The following is a 22,445-nucleotide window of genomic DNA, read 5'->3' as shown; positions in this document are numbered from 1 at the left end:
CATTTATTGTTGCTCATCTCACAGTATACTTGAAGCGATGGTGGTGAGGTGCCTTTTTGAAAGGCTGCCATCCACTAGGTGCAGGTAGGCTCTCAGTGCTGGTAGTGAATTCCAAGGTTTTGACCCAGTGACAGTAAAGGAAGAATTAAATTTCCAAGTCATGACATTTTATGACTTAGACAAGAGCCTACCATTTATGATATTCCAAAATGTGGCCTTTGGTAGTAGAGGCCATGGGTTTAGAAATATTATTGAAGGAAGCTTAGTGAACTGCTCAAAAACATCATGGAGATGGTGATGGGTGCCAGTCAAGCTGGCTTTGATCTAATGGTGTCAGTATTTTTAGTGTTGTTGAGCTGCACTGATTCGCATAATTGGAGAGTACTTCATCCCATTCCTGATTTGTGGCTTGTAAAAGGTGGACACACGTTGGTGAGATAAGAGGTAACCAACCTCTCGCCGCAAAACTCTAGTCTCTGACCTTCCCTTGAAATCAGTGTATTGATATGCCTACTTCAGTTAAGTTTAGGGTTTGTGGTAACCCCAGGATGTTGATAGTTGACTACCAAGGGCATATGATTCGATGGGGAAGGCAATGACCTCGTGGTGTTATCACTGGACTGTTAATCCAGAGTCCGAGTAATGTTCTGGGGACCCGGTTTAAGAGTCTAATGATGACCATAACTCCATTGTCAATTGTCAGGAAAAACCCATCTGGATCACTAATTCTCTTGAGGGAAGGAAACTGCTATATTTCCCTGGTTGCCTACATGCGAGTCCAGACCCACAGCATTGTGGTTAGCTCTTAAGTAGCCTCTGGGCACTTAGGAATGGGCAATAAATGCTGACTTGTCCAGTGACACCCACATCCTATGAATGGATTAAAAAAAACATCTTTTGTTGGAGATGGTAACTGTGAGGTGAGAATGTTACCTGCTACTTATCAATCCAAGCCTGAATGCTGTCCAGGTCTAGCTGCATTTGAACCTGAACTATTTCAGTATGAAGAGATGTTCGTGAAAACTGTGCAATCAGCAGCAAACTCCATTTCCATTTTAATGATGGAGGAAAGGTCACTAATGACGTGGTGATGATGATTGGGCCAAGGACACTAAAGCTGAGATAAACAGACTTCGAACAACCACAATCATCTTCTGGTGCTCGGCATTATATTATAATCAAAGTAGGGAACAACAGTCTTGATGGTGTAGTTTCCTAGAGCTCCTTTTCAACGGATTAGGAACAACACCATAGTTTAGCCATTTCTGAAAAGTCACCCAACAGCACCTCCAAGCTAATCTCTCAGCTTTCCCAGCTTGTTCGTTTTTCTTTGAGCCAACTCTCACATCGTTTCCAAGAACTCTCTCTCCTTTTCTGCCAAAATAGAAAAAAATCTGATGCCGTGAGTGACTTGCTTCTTCTTACCTCAAATTCAGTGAGTTCCTCTTTCTCTGTCTATCCACTTTCTCTTTGTACCACATCGAAGCCTTCAGCCTCTAGCTCTTCTTGGGTGTTGACACTTCTCCTGTGCAGGTAAAAACAATGACTGCAGATGCTGGAAACCAGATTCTGGATCAGTGGTGCTGGAAGAGCACAGCAGTTCAGGCAGCATCCAACGAGCAGCGAAATCGACGTTTCGGGCAAAAGCCCTTCATCAGGAATAAAGGCAGTGAGCCTGAAGCGTGGAGAGATAAGCTAGAGGAGGGTGGGGGTGGGGAGAGAGTAGCAGAGAGTACAATGGGTGAGTGGGGGAGGGGATGAAGGTGATAGGTCAGGGAGGAGAGGGTGGAGTGGATAGGTGGAAAAGGAGCTAGGCAGTTCGGACAAGTCATGGGGACAGTGCTGAGCTGGAAGTTTGGAACTCGGGTGAATTGGGGGAAGGGGAAATGAGGAAACTGTTGAAGTCCACATTGATGCCCTGGGGTTGAAGTGTTCCGAGGCGGAAGATGAGGCATTCTTCCTCCAGGCGTCTGGTGGTGAGGGAGCGGCAGTGAAGGAGGCCCAGGACCTCCATGTCCTTGGCAGAGTGGGAGGGGGAGTTGAAATGTTGGACCACGGGGCGGTGTGGTTGATTGGTGCGGGTGTCTCGGAGATGTTCCCTAAAGCGCTCTGCTAGGAGGCGCCCAGTCTCCCCAATGTAGAGGAGACCGCATCGGGAACAATGGATACAATAAATGATATTAGTGGATGTGCAGGTAAAACTTTGATGGATGTGGAAGGCTCCTTTAGGGCCTTGGATAGAGATGAGGGAGGAGGTGTGGGCACAGGTTTTACAGTTCCTGCAGTGGCAGGGGAAAATGCTAGGATGGGAGGGTGGGTTGTAGGGGGGCGTGGACCTGACCAGGTAGTCACGGAGGGAACGGTCTTTGCAGAAGGAGGAAAGGGGTGGGGAGGGAAATATATCCCTGGTGGTGGGGTCTTTTTGGAGGTGGCGGAAATGTCGACGGATGATTTGGTTTATGTGAAGGTTTGTAGGGTGGAAGGTGAGCACCGGGGCGTTCTGTCCTTGTTACAGGTGGAGGGGTGGGTTCTGAGGGCGGAGGTGCGGGATGTGGACAAGATGTGTTGGAGGGCATCTTTAACCACGTGGAAAGGGAAATTGTAGTCTCTAAAGAAGGAGGCCATCTGGTGTGTTCTGTGGTGGAACTGATCATCCTGGGAGCAAATTCAGCAGAGGAATAATGGATGGCATTTTTGCAAGAGATAGGGTGGGAAGAGGTGTAATCCAGGTAGCTGTGGGAGTTGGTGGGTTTGTAAAAAATGTCAGTGTCAAGTCGGTCGTCATTAATGGAGATGGAGAGGTCCAGGAAGGGGAGGGAGGTGTCAGAGATGGTCCAGGTAAATTTAAGGTCAGGGTTGAATGTGTTGGTGAAGTTGATGAATTGCTCGATCTCCTTGCGGGAGCACAAGGTGGCGCCAATGCTGTCATCAATGTAGCAGAGGAAGAGGTGGGGAGTGGTGCCGGTGTAACTACGGAAGATCAACTGTTGTACGTCGCCAACAAAGAGACAGGCATAGCTGGGGCCCATATGTGTGCCCATGGCTACCCCTTTGGTCTGGAGGAAGTGGGTAATTCAAAGGAGAAATTGTTAAGGGCGAGGACCAGTTCGGCCAAACGAATGTGTGTTGGTGGAAGGGTACTGGTGGGGACGTCTGGAGAGGGAAAAACAGAGGGCTTGGAGGCCATGGTCATGGCGGATGGAGGTGTAGAGGGATTGGATATCCATGGTGAAGATGGGACCGGGGAAACAGAAGTCTTGGAGGAGGTGGAGGGCGTGGGTGGTGTCTCGAACGTATCTCCTGTGTGCCTGTCAACTTCACATCTTTTATCGAAAGTTCCCTTCCCATCGTAGTGCTTTAAGGTTCAGGGATCCAAATCACAAACTATATTCCTTGTTGTCCAGGAAAATTAAAACTGATTCGTTTTGAACTATACAAACTCTGAAATAAGAGTCCCTTTACAAACATTCTTTTATCTCAATTACAGTGTGTTCCATTTTAGGTTGTCACAGCTTATATTGCTTTTAGTGTTGGATATTAAATGGGACCTGTTTTCTCATTTAGCATGAGTTTTGGTTTTATGCCAGACTCTCAAAGCGCTGCGTGACCCATTACAGAGCTGTCCTCGGTCTCTCCCCTACCTTTGACCTGGCTGCCCATCCTTGAGCTTGCTGCTTTCCTAGCTGTGGAGGAAGGGAAGGGGGTGTGCTAGTGATGAGCAGCGGAGGGACAAGAACAGCAAATTTAAACTGTAAAACTTAGCTCCTGCAAGCGGAGTTGTTGCTCAACTATTCTGTGGTACACTTGTATCAAGTTTGACAGAGGTCCTCAGATGTTTGCTGACTGTAGTTTTTGTGCCTAGGTTATCGACAGATGGTTTGTCTGGCTTTATTGGTTTTGATTGGGCCGTTTCCAAGGTCAGCTAACAAACAGGCTCATTGTGGTGCATCTGGAATAACAAGCAACAAAAAAAGTGAAGGATATCAGTGAACAATTTGATACTGTCGTGGTCACCGTTATTGAGCCTAGCTCTTAGTTTCAATTAATATACCTGGGTTTAATTTCTACCAGATACCTTGTTAGGATTTGACCCAATGTGTCCAATGCATTAGCCTGGTTCTCCAGCAACATTACTATCATACCACTGACCCTTTATCCAACACCATAAATACATCCTTCTAGTGTCTCCCTGATGTACTTATTGTGAATCTGTGCCTTTCTTCTGAAAAATAGCAGCAGAATTCAGCCACCATCTCTAACTTCATGGCATGTCGCTTCCCATTACTGTCAAGCCAAAGATCTGACACAGAGCATGTCAGGAGCTGCAGCAGGCGGCTGAAAAGTAACATGCCAACTTGGTGAAGTTACAACATTGTAGTACAAGCGCATTAGAAAGCAGAAGCTGCATACCATACAAAGCAAAGTGTTCCCAGATCACAGACCAGATCAAAGCTCTGTAAGCCTGGTACTTTCATATAGTCAAGAAAAATTAAATGATGAACCAGAGGATACAGCTCAAAATCATCCCCAACATCAATGATAGTGTAGCTGAGTGGGATGGTGCAAAAAACATAGAAGCACTTGGCAGATGATTCACCTTGGGCTCACTGTGTGATCACCACTGTTACAGCTTTAAGTTTTCAGACAATTAGAGTCGTAGAGACATACAGCATGGAAAAAGACCCTTCTCCAACTCATCCACGCTGACCAGCTATCCTAACCTAATCTAGTCCCATTTGCCAGCATATTCCTCTAAACTGTTCATAATAATATACCCATCCAAATGTCTTTTAAATGTGGTAGTTGTATCAAGTTCCACCACTTCCTCTAATAGCTCATTCTAGACACATACCATCCTCTGCATGAAAATGTTGGCCCTTACATCATTTTTGAATCTTTCCCCTCTCACCTTAAAACTATGTCCTTTAGTTTTGGATTCCCCACCCCAGGGAAAAGACCTTATCTATTTATCCTATTCATGACCATCATGATTTTAAAAACCTCTATAAGGTCACCCATCAGCTTCTGATGCCCCAACGAAAATAGCCACAGCCTCTCCCAGTAGCTCAAATCCTCCAACACTGGCAACATCCTTGTTAATCTTTTATGAATCTTTCCAGGTTTCACAACATCCTTCCTATAGAAGGGAGACCAGAACTGCATGCTGTATTCCAATAGTGGCCTAACCAATGTCCTGAACAATCTCAACATGACCTCCCAACGCCTATACTCAATGCACTGACCAATTCGATTCACTCAATGTGAAATGAAGACACTAGGCACAGCTAAGGCTATGGTCGCTGACAACATCACTGCAAAGATACCAAAGACTTTTACTCCAGAACCATCTGCAGCTTTCAGACTTCTGGTTTCTACCACTTATAACACCACAAGCAGGAGCAACTGCATTACAATGTCATCAGCTGCAAAGTCTCCTCCAGGTTACAATTCATGCTAACTTTGGAACTATCTCACCAAGCTTTCACTGTCACGGAGTCAAAATCCTGGAACCCCTGTATTTCTGAATCCTTCTCTATCCCCTTTGGGGTGTCTTTACCCCAGCCAGTCTATCTCATGATACGCAGAACTGCAGATTCCCATCCAGCTCTTATTTCTTGTACACTCTTAAAATAACTAATTTATTATCAGACTGTTAACAGGCTGGATGGGAGGATCGGTGTGGATGAATTGGGCTAAAGGGTCTGTTTCCACACTGTAGGGAATTTAATCTCTAATCATGCTCACTGTAAACCCAAAGTTCTGATGACTGTGTATCAGTGAACCACTCAAATATAATCCATCTTTTGTCAGCTCAAAGGTCTGATGCCAGTCCTAGAACATAGAACAGAACAGGCCCTTCAGCCCACGATGTTGTGCTGACCACTGATCCTCATGTATGCACCCTCAAACTTCTGTGACCATATGTCCAGGAGTCTAAGTGTCCCCAATGACCTTGCTTCACAACTGCTGCTGGCAATGCATTCCATGCTCTCAACTCTCTGTGTAAAGAACCCGCCTCTGACATCCCCTCTATACTTTCCTCCAACCAGCTTAAAACTATGACCCCTCATGTTAGCCATTTCTGCCCTGGGAAATGGTCTCTGGCTATCGACTCTATCTATGCCTCTCATTATCTTGTACACCTCAATTAGGTCCCCTCTCCTCCTCCTCTTCTCTAATGAAAAAAGTCCAAGCTCAGTCAACCTCTCTTCATAAGATAAGCCCTCCAGTCCAGGCAGCATCCTGGTAAACCTCCTCTGAACCCTCTCCAAAGCATCCACATCTTTCCTATAATAGGGGGACCAGAACTGGACGCAGAATTCCAAATGCGGTCTAACCAAAGGTTTATAGAGCTGCAACAAGATCTCACGACTCAAACTCATTCTCCCTGTTAATGCAAGCCAAAACACCATATGCTTTCTTAACAACCCTGTCCACTTGGGTGGCCATTTTAAGGGATCTATGTACCTGCACACTAAGATCCCTCTGTTCCTCCACAAAGAATCCTATCCTTAATCCTGTACTCAGCTTTCAAATTCGACCTTCCAAAATGCAAAACCTCACATTTATCCAGGTTGAACTCCATCTGCCACCTCTCAGCCCATCTTTACATCCTGTCAATGTCCCGCTGCAGCCTACAACAGCCCTCTATACTGTCAACGACACCTCCAACATTTTTGTGTCATCTGCAAACTTGCTGACCCATCCTTCAATCCCCTCATCCAAGTCATTAATAAAAATTACAAACAGTAGAGGCCCAAGGACAGAGCCCTGTGGAACACCACTCACCACAGACTTCCAGGCAGAATATTTTCCTTCTACTACCACTCGCTGTCTTCTGTTGGCCAGCCAATTCTGTATCCAGACAGCTAAGTTCCCCTGTATCCCATTCCTCCTGACCTTCTGTATGAGCCTACCATGGGGAACCTTATCAAATGCCTTGCTGAAGTCCATATACACCACATCCACAGCTCAACCCTCTTCAACTTTTCTAGTCACATCCTCAAGAACTCGATAAGATTTGTGAGGCATGACCTGCCCCTCACAAAGCCATGCTGACTGCATTTAATCAAGCCATGCTTTTGCAGATGGTCATAAATCCTATCCCTCAGAATCCTTTCTAACACCTTGCAGACAACAGACGTGAGATTTGTTTGAGAATATTATTGCAGAAGTCTTGTATTCTAGCTACAGTCATGGCACACAAAATAATTCAAACATCTCTATAATTGAAAATAATTTATTTCAGCATAACCTGAATAGGGTCAGACCATCAGGTTAGTGACAGCACTGATCATTTATAAGGCACTTTACATTACAGAGGATAAATATATTAGTAAATAAATATATTAAGAACATATTACCATAATGAAATGTCTTTCTATACAAATATAATACAACGCTTTAAAAAGTTTTTCTCTTAATTCAAAGTACCCAAAATATACTGAGAAACCTTGGTAAATACAAGGTCCCATAAGGCTACATTTGTTTTTAAGTGCTTCTACTATCTGACAGTCAGGGTCGAGTCACAAGTTCTGGAAGTTTGCTATACCTTGGGCTATTTTGGAAGACAAAGACAACTTGGAATAGACCCTTCAATAAGCCCTTCAATTCTCCAGTCAAATGGAAGGCTACAGATACCCCCATGTCTCTGGTGAAGTAGATAGTTGGCAATGAATAATAAGCACCAATACCATGAAGAGCTGCTTCTGAAGATTCATGTTCCTGGACTGAGTGTTCCAAGCTTTGAAATAATTTGTTCTTTGTCATGTTGCTCCATCTTCCATTCAACTCTATTGTGCCATTCCATCTGAACACCTCATCTCACCAGCTACATGGCATGTTGACACTTTCTGCATTACCCTACCGGCTACTTGGTTTCTTCACCACCACCCCATCATCCCACCAGCTTCAGTGCTTCTTCACACCTACTCCCTACATCCTACTGGCTTCACTGTTTCCTCACTTCTGGGCCCTTCATTCTGCCAGCTATACCACTTCTTCAGACTTGCTTTGTTTCTTCAGTTAGCTACACCGCTTCTTCACCGATCTCTCCCACGTTAGATTCTGAACCTAGTTGGATAGAAAGACATCATCAGACATTATGAAAAACTTCCAGTGCGTTACATGGATTGTTCTGTTCAGCTAAGTTGAAGGCTCTAAACAATATGGTAACGTATCCTGAATTAAGAATCACTGACCACAGTCCCAGAAACAATCTTGTAACAAGAGAGGAAAACTTGCACAGATAAACAAATATTCTCTCGTTAAAACACAGCAAAGACAGTATTCTCCACACCTACACTTCATTTAAAATGGAGCTTGATCAGTATACTGGAACAAAAAAGTGAGCAAATCTTGTTTTGCAAAACCTTTCTAAAGATGAAATACATAATTTCTAGGGAACAAAAAAACTAGTCATTTCAAGGATACAATGTTATTATCAAGTATTCTGGAGAAGGTGTAGCACAGTTAGTGTTCCCTTCCTGATGTAGGATTGTGTAACTATGCCAGATGGACTGCAGCGATCAAGGTTCCAATGAGGCTTACCAGCACTTTCTCAAAGGCAATTGCTCTCTCTCTCTCTCTCCTTTTAAGATGCTCCTTGGACTTATCCCTGAGCATGCATCACCTGCTCTAAAAACTTGTTGCTTTCTTGAATGCTGTTGAAGTCCCATGAAACACAGAGATTTTACTACATTAAAGGTGCTTTATTAATCTTGTTGTTGCGCTGGGTTGGTTTGAATTTGGGTCCCGTGGATAAAAAGTAATTGTGTGAGGGGTTACTGATTCTATTAGATTGACAGTTCAGTGAGGTAATCTTTGCCACAAATACTAGAACACAAATTTATTGCTTTCTCTTTCCTCATCCCTGCCAATGCTCCCCACCCTGCAGCCTCCAATGATTAATGGGAACACAGTCCCAGGTCGGCACTTTACCAAGTGGACATTCGTTACCTGTGATTTTTGACAGGGACAATTGCCCATTTTATCATGGAGGATACAGATGTTGATGAATACAGCAGCGGTAACTGTTAGGTCCACCAGTTCTCTGAGGTGAACTACAACAATGAAATACTCCAAAAGGCTGACGATATCTCAACATAGAGTCATACAATACAGAAACAGACCCTTTGGCCCAAACAGCTGAACATAATCCCAAACTAAGCTAGTCCCGCCTGCCTGCACCTGGCCCATATCCCTCCAAACCTTTCCTATTCATGCACTAATCCAAATGTCTTTCACACATTGTAATTGTATCCATATCCATTACTTCCTCAGGAAGTTCATTCCACGTGCAAACCACCCTCTATGGAAAGGATTTGTCCCTCATGTCATTTTTAAATCTCTCTCCTTTCACCTTTAAAATGTGCCCCCAGTCTTAAAATCCCCCTTCCCAGGGAAAAGACAACTAATATTAACTCTGTCTATACTCTCATGATTTTATAAACTTCTATAATGTCACCTGTCAACCTCCAGTGAAGTCCTAGCCTATCCAGCCTTTTCTCGTAACTCAACCCTTCTGTACCCAACAACATCCTGGTTAATCTTTTCTAAGGCCTCTTCAGCAGCTTTCTGGTGTATACTGACTTGGCATCACACTTAAAATGGCTACTCCACCACATGACTGAACAGTCCTAATGTGCTTTCCAGCAATTACTTTTGAAGAATTGTCCACATTATACAACAGGAAAATGTAATGAAAGTTAGGGTGCAGCTGATTATTTCTGCCACACATATTTTACGTGAATTGCCTTCACACTCAGGTTAAACCTTTTGCATTTCAAGGGTGTACTGTCAGCTTAAACTCTTCCCAGATCACCTGAAGCACAGGGCACATACAGAGTTATGCTCTCTAGCTGTCGCATGAAATGATTTTAGATGAGCTACAGAGTAAAACTCCTTCTACAGTTGTCCTACAGTTCCAAAGCTGACTCAGCAGAGGTTGGGTACAGGAATCGCTCCTTCCTCATTGCTGTGCTACCAAAGCTGGATTAATTCAGTGTCAAGTGATCCTGAAAATGGGAAATTCTTTTTGCTCCAGTTGGGTCTGCGCCCATGAAGAACTAGGTTAAGTTTATTTAAACTCACGTTATGTCGCGCCCTTACATGAGCAGAGAAGAGTGATCTACTGTTTGACTGGTACAGTAAACCTGTTTTGCATACAAAGCCCCGAATGGACAGTTTGTTCCCCCAGATCCTTTGGTGCCTTTACCTCAGCAAGACTGTCATGATATGAAGAACTGCAAATTCTAACCCAGCCCTGATTTCTTGATCCATCGTAAAATAAATAATTTAAGAGACTTTAATATTGTGACAGAGTTCCACTTATTATGCAGGGTCAGTGAACCACTAAATAAGATACAGCCTATCATTTGTCCGCTCGCAGATCTGGTGCCAGAATGGATGATAATTGGTTCAAGGCTGTGATTCAGTTTAATGCAAGTTGAAAATTGTAATCTATGCTCTCAATACCATATTAATGTCTTCTGAAATTTTAGGTATGTTCTCAAGGTTTCAAAATGGAGCAAAGCAGCATAAATTGAGAAAGTAAGTCACACAAAATAATTAACTGTACAATATATTACATATTAAATACATTAAAATAACAAAACATCCCTTGCTTACAAAGACTTGAAATGAAGCTCTCTTACATGAGAAAGATGCTGCTTTTTAAACACAAAGTCCACCTGACTTGTGCAGAAATCTCTCACTGAAATATGCTCTGAATTCCATTGCCATTGTTCCAATCTCCATTCAAAATTAATTTCCTAACTATCCACTCCATTTATCTCCTTAACATCAAACATCAGTTTGTTTGCAATCTTGATGTCATACTGCACTGCAAGTTAACACCTGACCAAAATTTTGTGTTAGTACTATGATCACCCATTCCCACACTTAACAGCTCAGATGGACTGCTGTAAGACCATAAGATGCAAGAGTAGTAGTGGCCATTCAGCCCATCAAGTATTTTCCCTGTCTTTTCCCCATAATCCTTTGTTCTCTTACTTATTAAAAACATGTCTATCTCTCCCATTCCCCTTGTTACCTGGTGATGCCCTGCACTCTTGGTTCATCTCCAACATTCTACCTTTTGCAAAGTTGAGATCATTCAAAACTCTGCTGCCCAGGTCCTAAATTGAACAAATTATCAGTTACCCCTCATGCATCAGTGCTTACTGCCACACTGGTTCCTAACCAAACCATTTTTTGATTTTGAAATTCTCGTACTTGGTTTCAAATTCCTTCCAGATCTCGCCCCTACCTACCATGGGATTTCATTCAGAGGGCTCACAGAATTCTGTTCTTTTAATCATCCTGCCGTTTGTGGCTGTGCTGTCTGCTCTGGATTCCCTCCCACTGTGGGGTTCTGTGCTGGGCTAACACCTTAGGTGCTATCAGTTGTTGTTGTTGTTGTTGAAAGGGGTAAAAATCCAAACACGCAAACAGTGCATTTCTCTAATCAATGCCAAAAGATTGGGATTAGTGGTGGAAGGATGCTTTCTGGATGGGAGATCAGTAATTTTTGCAGGGATCAGTGCTGGGATCTTTTTCATTTGTAATACACACAAATGATCTGAAAGAAAATGTGGGTAGTCTGATTAGTAGGTTTACAGATGACACCAAAATTGGCAAAGTTGCAGATAGTGAGGAGTATTGTTAAAGGATAGAGGTAGATTGCAGATTTGGGCAGGAAAATGGCAGATAAGGGTTTAGTCCAAACAAATACGTGGTGATGTGTTTTGGAAGATCAAATTCAGATGCGAATTGTACAATAAATGGTAGAATGCTTAGGAGGAATGACAAAGAGGGATCTGGGCAGACTGGTCCACAGATCCCTGAAAGTGGATATGGTGGTCACCAAGGTATACAGCACACTTGCCTTCATCCACTGAGGCATCGAATATAAAAATTATGTTACAGCTGTGTAAGACTTTAGTTAGGCTACATTTGGAATATTGCGTGCTGTTCTGATTGCCAAGCTACCAGAAGGACGTGAATGCTTTGATGAGGGGGCAAAGAAAGTTTACCAGGAAGTCACCTATTCTGGAGTTATGAGGAGAGATTGGATAAACTTTCACTGGCAAGATAAAGGCTGAGGCGTGACCTGATAGAGGTCTACAAAATTATGAGGGGCATAGATAGGGTGGATAGTCAACTACAAGAGGGCACTGGTTGTAGGCGAGAGAGGCAAGTTTAGGGAAGAAGTGTGAGGAAAGTTTTTCGCAGAGGGTGTCGGGTGCCTGGAACACACTGCCAGTGGAGGTGGTGGAAGCAGGCACATTAGCAATATTTAATATGCAAAAAAGGTAAGTGAACAGAGGGATAGAAACCACTATAGGCAACAAGTAGCGGGCCTAAATGAGGATTAGGAATCAGTGCAGACTTGGTGGGCCAAAGGGCCTGTGCCTCTGCTGTAGTGTATTGTATTATAAATGTATAGCCAATCACTAACAATGCTTAGGATGTTTATTAGATAAGCTGAAATCTCCCCAGCCACTTAATGCAATTCGCACCTCGGACTGTCCTGGACACTCTGTATCCTAAGGAAACCACTGCAATACTCTTTTACAAAACAACCTCTTCACTGTGGTTCAGTACCATTCTAAGGCAGTTTCCAGAAATAAAATAAATACAAGCTAAAAACATAACATTGACAGTAATCTATTTTTGGCAACTCAAAAATATTTCTTTCTTTCTTCTCAAGGAATATATGCCCTCTTCTAGAACATAGAACAGTACAGCACAGAACAGGCCCTTCAGCCCACGATGTTGTGCCGAACATTGATCCCCATGTAAGGTAAACCTAATGTATGAACCCACAAATATCTACCTGGATTGTGAGGGATTGTCTGGCAGTGGAAGGACTCATCTTGTACTCCATCACAATACACTTCAGTACAGCTCTCTTGAAATGTGTGTCGTGGCTCATTGTTGTTCATGTGCTGCTCTTCTGCCAGCTGTGGCTCAGAACCAACCTGACATAGGCGTTGCTGACAGAGGGAGCTAGGACACTCACAAAATGGGAAACTCCATTCATTCGAGGCTCCATTGTTTAGGATTAAAGGGATTGGCACTGACGGCTGAACATTTGGAAGGTGGCCCTGCCGTCCACGGTTCCCATAATGAATATGTACTCGACAGTCCTCCAGAGCATTGTAGTCCTGATGGAAGTAAACCATTGGTTGATTCATCTGGAAACTTCTTTTCCTCCTCCTTCGCCGCCTCCTGTTACTGGTCCGATTGGATTTATTTTCTGAAGGCACTTGGTCTGGTTTGGCACAAACTGCCTCACTCTGTCTCCTTTCCACATCCATAGTTTTCAGGGATGTTTCAGGAAGGCAGAGTCCAGTGGGAAGTAACAGGTGCTGCTCCAAGCAGGGGCACTGGACAGGATGAGCGGCGCACTGGGACTGACAGCTGAACTCTGCCTCAGGCTGGCAGTGTCGTTTATCATTCATGAACTCCTCCGACTGTGTGCTATCCTGCTTCTCTGCTGAGTTCCAGCCAGGGTTCATACATTGCACTCCTTCGGGACTTGGGTCAGCGTCGCCATAGTGGTGGTGCCGATGATGGTGATAGTGAGTGTGGCTAAACACATTGTCTTCCAGAGGACCATTAACTGAGTCCATTGACCTGGGTCTCTCTACTTCAAAGGTTGAACTCTTCATAGTTTCCCCACCCGCCCCACAGTACACAAGGGGATCATACTCACTGCTCAGAGAGCTACGGAAGGTTGATTGGCTCCCATAGGTACAATGGTTACTGATGTCTGTACAGTCCAGTGTTGAATCACTGGAGGAGCAGTGGCAAGGACCTGAGCTGGAATCACTACCTGGGCTGTCAGCCAGGTATCCACTTCTCACTGAACAGTTAATACCAAAACTGTCCCCTGAGTAGCTGTGGTTGTCATGGTTGCTGGTGATCTGTGAATGATCAGGAGCACAGTTGGGCGTTAAGTGATGTGAGGATAGGGGGGCATTGTATGCTGAAAGGTGCTGCGGCCAGCAGGGAGGTTTATGCAGACATGGGTGGTGAAGAACTTGGTCTGGCCATGGTGGGCCTTTTCGGACAGTAAAGGGTCTGTGGTGTCTGTAGAAAACTCCTTGGCCATCAGCATGACGATAGTTACACCTATGCAAGTTTGAAGATTGTTGGGGCCTTGTGGCCACATATCTCATGGTGTTGAACCCTGCACGATAGACTTCAGGAGCAACAAAGTAATGGCCAGGGGGTGCAATTTGCATTCCTGGAGTTCTGGGATTGTTCAAGCGAGAAGGCCTGGAAGGAATGGCAGTGTCTGGCCTGTGAAGATGCGCATGACCAGGGTAACGCCTGAGCAAATGGATACGCTGGTTTAGTTGAGCAGCTGGATTGGCTTGGTCTTGAGGTTCCAGTTGCGGAATTGAAGCACTACCCTCTGAAAACAAAACGGAATAATGAACCATTAGCAACTATTAAAGCCAAATATTTCCTTTGATATTTAATTACATTCCTAAGGCTCAGGGGCCATTACAGCTTTACACAGAATGGGGACCAGTCTTCAAAGCAACAGGCACAAGGTAGGCCACTGAGTCACACTTGAAATTAGACTCAGCTCTCAAACTTCATTACAAATGGACCTGGTACACGTTCTACCCCTATATGTGCTTGCAGATGACTTACTTTATCTTCTCAAAGATTGGGCTGTGCAGCCAGACAAAGCTGCAAAACTGGACTTGTATGGCATTTATTCATTTGTAATTTTAATCACAATCCCCCAGCATCAACAGCAGAGGTATGAATGCTGCTACTTTTGCTCCAAATTCATTCTAGTGGAGAGAATTTGAACACTGACCACAGCACCAGACAGTACTGTTAAAGAATGAAAGAGTGGCAATTTTTAATTCGGTTCAAAATGATTGAAAAATTGCATGCTTTCAGACCTGTTCTGATAACACAAGGTCACTCCAGCCAGCAAGGTGAAAATCATACTTGCTGTCTCAGTCACTATTTATGTTTGCTGCCCTAATGTTTTTTTACTTCCAGAGACTGTAAAACAAATTACCTCAGCTGGTAGTTATGTCTACCAAAAGTCAGTGCTTTCAGAATTTGGAGATGTCGGTGTTGGACTGGGGTGTACAAAGTTAAAAATCACACAACACCAGGTTATAGTCCAACAAGTTTAATTGGAAGCACTAGCCTTCGGAGCGACACAATCACCTGATGAAGGAGCATTGCTCCGAAAGCTAGTGTGCTTCCAATTAAACCTGTTGGACTATAACCTGGTGTTGTGTGATTTTTAACATTGCTTTCAGAGGTATGGATACTGCTTCATGTATATTATAATCTGCATCAGGCTGTTTTATCTCTTAACATTTAACAAATCTACAGCGTCAAATCTCAATTAGGATTTGTTTCCCTCAAAAATTCCTGAACTACACTCAGAACTTTCACCTACCAATGATATTGTACATGCAGAGAGGGCAGGTGCGATGCTGAAGAAGCCAGGGATCTATACATTCCTTGTGGAATTCATGAAAACAAGAAATTATCCGTAGATCCTGTAAAGACACATCAACCATAGGAGAAACATTACATTCTAGTGAACACACAGGACATGGACAGTGGGAAACAACTATTTAATAGAACAGCACAGACAACTATGAGTGTGATTCTTTCACCAAATGACCTGGATCAGCTTGAAGAAGGCTGGAGCATCATGCAACAAGTGAAATTAAAATCTGAGAAATGGAATGACCAAAGGATTATTATAGCTTTAACTGAAGCCCAGCTAGAAGAGGTCAAGATCTTGCTCTCTAGTGGGCAAACTAGGGAGGCAAGCCAGAACACAGTCCTTTCTTCTCAAACCAGAATTCAAACCAGCAATTGGATCCTTTTTAAATGATAAGGGTTTGCAGATTCACAATCCAGAACGCAATAGGTTTGCTTTTATTGCACAAATACATTTTAAATACAAACGTGTGGTAATACAACAAGAAACAAAAATCTAATTGGGGGAAAAACATTCATTGAAAGTTGTCAGGCTGAGAAATTAAGCTCATTTATGACAATGAGGATTTCTATTATTAGCTGTTCCAATCGATCTGCTATGATTTTTTTTCTCACCTGCCCATCAGCAAACTCCTCCAGACAGATAGCACACACTGGCTCTGACACATTGCTACTCTGTGAATCCAAGCTGTTCTGATGCTCATGACTCTGAGCCTGACACCTTGATTGATAACGTCGTGTGGCGAGCTGGCTGATTGCATTGATAGTCTGCTGCTGCAGGGAATTCTGTTGAAAAAGGATGACATTGAGATTAGAATCACAGAATCCCTACACTGCAGAAAGAAGCCAATCAGCCCAATGAGTCTGCACTGAATCTCTGAAGAGCACCCTACCCAGACCCACCACCCCACCCCATAACACTGCATTTACCAAGACTAATCCACATAGCATGCACATCACTGGACACTATCAGGCAATTTAGCACGATGATAAAGGTCTTAATTAAGGTGTCAAATTTTAAAGAGCATTTTAGAAAAAGAGAGAAATTATGAGAAATAGAGGAGTCAGGGTAGGAGTAAGAGCTTAGGGCCGAGGCAGCTGACAGCACCGTTGGCAGGTTAAAGGGCAAATTGTCATCATGATGTTATATCAAGGATATTCAAACAGCGCTGTATCTGAATCAGCTGATTTTCTCTATTCTTTCTCCTTTCTTTATGTCATATTCATTGTTACATTCATTGGATTTCCAATAGCATGGATGTGGCATTATTATTAGACGTAACCACTTAACTGTGACGTTCAAACTCTTGCTACAAGGCAAATCCTTTATACTTTCACTCATCTGTTGGACGACAGTTGCAAGGTGTTCAGGGTTCAGGGTTGTCAGCATCCATTCTCAAAACATATCAACAAATATGGCTTTGAGATCGGATTACAGCTGGTGAGCATTCAGAGGAGTTGCTCCTGCTGTGGACAGAAAGTACTGTGGAAGTTGGAACAGCACAACATGATGGAATAGCCAATCTGCAACATCCTACTCCTTGGATTGATGGCTTTCTTGGATCATTTGCAGCAACAGCCAGTCATTTATAATAGCAATGAATTATTCAGAGTTAACATTTTCCTATATTATGCAGGCCCTACAGCTTCTAAAGGTGTTTATTTCTACATGGAAACGTGCAAGATTGAGAGCTGGGAAAGATCCCAGACATCGAGAAAGTCAAGACTGGGACATACTAGTCACTGAAAACTTTATGCATTTAAGAATTTTATTGACTATTAGAGCTTGAATAATTAGCTGCAACAAATTGATTAATAAACAGCACAGCCTTTAATATAGATATAGAGTAGTGAGACTTCTGAGTAGTGAGTGAATTGGTAAGAGAGATATCCTAGTAACACGATGTTACTTAGCAAGGGATGACTAACTACATTGACGGTATAACAGATATGCTCAAGTTTGTATCCTCTGGATCTAACAAATGAAAGGTATGTGTGATTTCCAGAAAAACTTTGGTTGTTGATCACACTTCAGTTAGAAGGTGACATGTTGAACAAAGAACCAGTTGAGATGGAAGAAAAGGATAAGGGGGTCTTTTATCCTGGAGTGGAGTGGATGGGGAAGAGCAAGAGAGAGCGAGAGCACAAAAGGGAGAGTGACAGCATGAGAGAGAGTGAAAGACGAGAGACAGTGCATGCGAAAAAGAGCCTGAGAGAGCAAAAGTGCGAGAGTGAGCAAGAGTCTTAGATATGCCTGGGAAATGTTACAAGCTTGCTGAGGGCCCAACCTGACTTGGGGGAGGGGAGGAATCTATGACTGACCTCATCTTTCCACTAGATATAAGCAATCCTTTGGTTTTAACTTTGGCTTAAACAGTCTTGAATCTTCACTACAGCTCTTATTTACCTTCTGTCATTATGTCATCAACCAAGTGGAGAATGGGTAGGTTGTATATTAGGGACACATTCCAGTCACAGCATGAATTATGCAAAACCATTTTTTCTCTTCCACTCCTGGGCCAGTTCAATCTGTTTCTCTTTGCCAATTTGCATAATTCCCTTTTGAACTTCCCATCAGCTATTTACACCCAATGCTGCACCATATGCTTTATTTATCCTACACATTCTTTTGTCCCTTGTGAATTCATTTTGACCACCTTCCTCCTGTACCTGAACATGCTATAAATCATTCAGTTTTCTATGTATGTGGTTGTTACATCCCATCCTCTTGCTCTGTTCCTTTCTAAATGCTCATCATCATATTATGTCTTCCAACTGAGGGATTCTTAAAGCATTGGTTTTCATGCTCTGCATGTGTGCTGTCGATCCTCTGTGTGTTTCCTATTTTTGAACTGAAAAGATCCCAGAAAGCACCTCATGCTTTAAAGGTATGTTTAAATCTGAACCTCACAGAGCATCTCCTTCTTCAACAATATATCACAAGTATGGAAAATTTACAGTGTGTACCAACAGTGTATAGGAGAAATACACAGGTTATAACAGATTTCAAACTAAAGGCCAGCAAGTAATGCTCATACCCGAGAGATTCTGTAATACTTTCAAATGTGCACTGTCTCTATCATACCTTACTCTCAAATAGAATCAAATCTTAGATTTTGAGAACCAAGCAGTCATTGAGTCTGAAGACTTTTCATTGTCATATTGTATGCATTTAACACAAATCTTAGGCTGGCAGATTTGTATGTTGTAACATGTACGATGCAATTATTGCGTGTCTCCCTTCAGAAAAGAACAAGTGTTATTAGGGCACAATTCAGAACCTAAATTTGAATTGTCACTGCGATAGTAACAGCAAAGAATCCTGAGTGGTCATGAATGCGGGAACACAAGTATTCACAGATGTAAACCAAAGTTAAGTTACATGACTGGATTGACGTTTTAACAGAAAACTAACAGCCAAGACTGCTACAAATTGGAGGGCACTGCTCTCACCCGAGTCCGGTTCTGCTTGCATTTGATTCTCACCGCCAGGATCATGACAACAACTGAGAAAGCCACAATCAGAGTCATGAGGATCCCCACATCGTAGGCTGGCTGAAGAGGAGAGAAATGGAGATTACTGATTGAGTCTTCGAGACAATTCTATCTTCTGGCGTAATAATGGCTCAGTCAAAACATGACAAGCAGAAGAGACCTAATTAAGATTAGATTAGATTACTTACAGTGTGAAAACAGGCCCTTCGGCCCAACAAGTCCACACCAACCCGCCGAAGTGCAACCCATTCCCCTACTTTTACCCCTGCCCCTAACACTACGGACAATTTAGAATGGCCAATTCACCGAACCTGCACATTTTTGGACTGTGGGAGGAAACCAGAGCACCCGGAGGAAACCCACGTCGATATGGGGAGAATGTGCAAACTCCACACAGTCGGTCGCCTGAGATGGAAATTGAACCCGGGTCCCTGGCGCTGTGAAGCAGCAGTGCTAACCACTGTGCTACTCTTACTGATCTCTTTAACTAAATAATTAATGTAGATTGAACTAAGTGAACAAAATCTAAAAAGCGACATTAAACATCTTAGGTTCTTTTTGAAGAATAAAGCTCTGATAGAAGTGATTAGTGTTGTGTGCAAGAGAGTGGGGAAAAGAGGTACAAACACTCAGTTCTGGGTACTACAGGAATGTGAACATTACCTGGTGTGCAAGGCTGGGGCTGAAGAAACTTTCAAAGGAACCACAACTCTTGTAATTTTCCCTCATGGGACAAGAAGTCATTTATTAGTAGATGGGCGCATGACAAATACCAGAGGAATAATTCAGACACCTATGATAGTATATCATTGTTACATTACTGAGAAGGCACATCGTCAGGGAACCATTTCCAAGAACATTTTGCAGACAGGATGTGTCACAGAAGTATCAAAGATAATTCCCAGCAGTTACTAGCTGTCTGTGACTCACTCCCCATTACCTGTACATTTGCAGCTTGATAGATTTGCTGTGTAAGAGAAATGAAACAAAATGTGTGGTGTATAGCTGAGCCTTGCAAGTCTCATCTTGTACAATGGAAAGTAGCGAGTTATATTGAACTGCCCAAGGGCTGTTCACAGGAAAGAAAAGGGATACATTTCATGCTTGTAGCAGTTCAAGCCCATTTTCCTATACCTAGTTACTGGAATGTGACCCACAACTTAATTGTGTGCAGTTTTGGTCGCCATACTATAGGAAGGATGTGGAAGCTTTAGAACGAGTGCAGAGGAGGTTTACCAGGATGTTGCCTGGAATGGTAGGAAAATCTTATGAGGAAAGGCTGAGGCACTTGGGGCTGTTCTCATTGGAGAAGAGAAGGTTTAGGGGAGATCTGATAGAAGTGTATAAGATGATTAGGGGTTTAGATAGGGTAGATACTAAGAACCTTTTACCGCTAATGGAGTCAGGTGTTACTAGGGTCATAGCTTTAAATTAAGGGGTGGTAGGTATAGGACAGATGTTAGGGGTAGATTCTTCACACAGCGGGTTGTGAGTTCATGGAATGCCCTGCCCGTATCAGTGGTGAACTCACCTTCTTTATGGTCATTTAAGCGGGCATTGGATAGGCATTTGGAAGTTATTGGGCTAGTATAGGTTAGGTAGGATTCGGTTGGTGCAACATCGAGGGCCTGTACTGCGCTGTATCCTTCTATGTTCTATATGTTCTATAACTCAGTTACCTACAATATCGTCTTCAATGGTCAGAATTTGTATATACTTCCGTATTTCAGCTTTCAACTTCCTCCCAGGCCCCGTTTGACACTTGCAGTTCATAGCACTCAATAACCAGAGGAATACAGCTGCTTTTCAGTGGGAAAAGAAGATTCACGTACTTTTGATTCTGGACATAGAGAATTTAAGATACAAGGAAAGATTATGGATGTTCCGCTTGTTTTCCTTTGGAAAAGAAATGTTCAGCTGACCTAAACAAAGTTTTTCAAATAATGGGAATTAACACAATTGCGCCAGTTACATTGCTCAGTGTGCTGAATGGTTTACATTCCATTTCAGGTCAAAACCATTTCTACCGGGTTTCACAAGTGGTGAAGAGGAAGGGAGCAATGATGAAGGAAGATTTAGGAGAAGCAAATAAAGACAATCTTTTTGGTAGGAGGGAGAGAGTTGGCAAAGAGGCAAAATTTTTAAGGGATAGAACTTCAGAATGCAGGTGGAAGAATGCTGAAGGAACTTAATGACTCAAAGAATAATAGGGGAAACAAGGCACAGGGAAAGGGCATTAAGGCAGGTGGTATAAAATGGTTAGAGAGACAATTAAATGTATTTCTGGTGAGGAAAGGTGGGATTGATTTTTGGGAAGTGATAAACTTTGTTTTTGCAACTCTGGAGGAATGAGAACATCATTCAGAATTAATCTGTGCAGAGACAGGTTGACGTACTATGGGAAGTTATTGATTTTTTTTATATAGAGGACCCATTCATTTCAGATTCCCTGTAAGAAAGTATTTCATGCTGACCCATAGCTCTGGCTTTTAGTGACTGACATTCAAGACTTCAGATATTATCTGACTTCCTCATAACGAGGCCACACAATAGGAAGTTAAAACACACTTAAAAATATTCCAAAGTTGACAAATGGTGGATGGACTAAGGGAATGAGTTGTCAAATCATGTTTTTTTTCTTCCACCTACTTAACATGTGACTTGTGGGTCCATCCAATCCAGGAGAAAGTGAGGACTGCAGATCAGAGCTGAAAAAGTGTTGCTGGAAAAGAGCAGCAGGTCAGGTAGCATCCAAGGGCAGGAGAATCAACGTTTTGGGCATGAGCCCTTCTTCAGGAATGTTGGGTTGCTGAAGAAGGGCTCATGCCCGAAACATCGATTTTCCTGCTCCTTGGATGCTGCCTAACCTGCTGCGCTTTTCCAGCAACACATTTTCAGCTCCATCCAATCCAACCAATATAGTTGGGATCATAATTTGCCTGAATTATCCAACTCTGGAATATTTTAACTTGTCAATGCTTTGAAAGTGAGAGAATGGAATTTTAGGCTTGATGGGAGTCAGTATTATTCTAATGAATAAATGAAGGCTTCAGGAAATGCTCTTAGCTGAATGAATAGAGAAGGGTTTTTGTTTACCTTAAAGTACTCTCAGCTCATAGTCACATTTCCTACCTCAGTCTCATTTCCAGATTTAGTTAGAATGTTTTAGAATGTTCTAATGAAAAACATTTACAATGGGGAATTATTTTGAGGCTGTCTTACAGACAGACCCCAGGAAACGTCCATCCACAGGTTAGTTACACTATAATTAGCTTGATGAAACCATATCTGTCTCAGACTCTTTCGAACGAAGCTTTCACAAAGGTTTATAAACAGGTTATGCAGATAGCCTCACATCCTCCTGCTCACTTGGTGGCCCAGCTTTAGGACCTCTGTGAAAATAGTTGAAAATTAATTCTGAATAAGTTACCTAAAAATGTTTTGCAAGTATT

At 42.8% G+C, this 22,445-nt stretch overlaps 1 protein-coding gene across 3 annotated transcripts in view; it reads right to left on the bottom strand.

Moving 5' to 3' along the window:
• Positions 1 to 7,296: 7,296 nt before the first annotated feature.
• The window catches only part of LOC132830349 (E3 ubiquitin-protein ligase RNF43), a 172,213-nt gene continuing 157,064 nt past the window's right edge, over positions 7,297 to 22,445 (bottom strand). For 2 of the 3 annotated variants that reach the window (XM_060847989.1, XM_060847992.1), the window contains 5 exons: positions 18,952 to 19,053; positions 16,114 to 16,284; positions 15,446 to 15,548; positions 12,839 to 14,425; positions 7,297 to 8,073 (listed from right to left, as the gene is read on the bottom strand). In XM_060847989.1, the coding sequence (XP_060703972.1) occupies positions 8,030 to 8,073; positions 12,839 to 14,425; positions 15,446 to 15,548; positions 16,114 to 16,284; positions 18,952 to 19,053 (2,007 nt within the window). In that variant the 3' untranslated portion in view covers positions 7,297 to 8,029. The remainder of the gene's footprint in view (positions 8,074 to 12,838; positions 14,426 to 15,445; positions 15,549 to 16,113; positions 16,285 to 18,951; positions 19,054 to 22,445) is intronic. The other variant, XM_060847990.1, reaches the window with a different exon arrangement.

The sequence above is a fragment of the Hemiscyllium ocellatum genome, chromosome 31 (genome assembly GCF_020745735.1).
Source record: "Hemiscyllium ocellatum isolate sHemOce1 chromosome 31, sHemOce1.pat.X.cur, whole genome shotgun sequence".
NCBI classification, from domain to species: Eukaryota; Metazoa; Chordata; class Chondrichthyes; order Orectolobiformes; family Hemiscylliidae; genus Hemiscyllium; species Hemiscyllium ocellatum.
The sequence above is the reverse complement of the archived record's forward strand: the minus strand, read 5'-3'. Positions and strand labels throughout refer to the sequence as shown.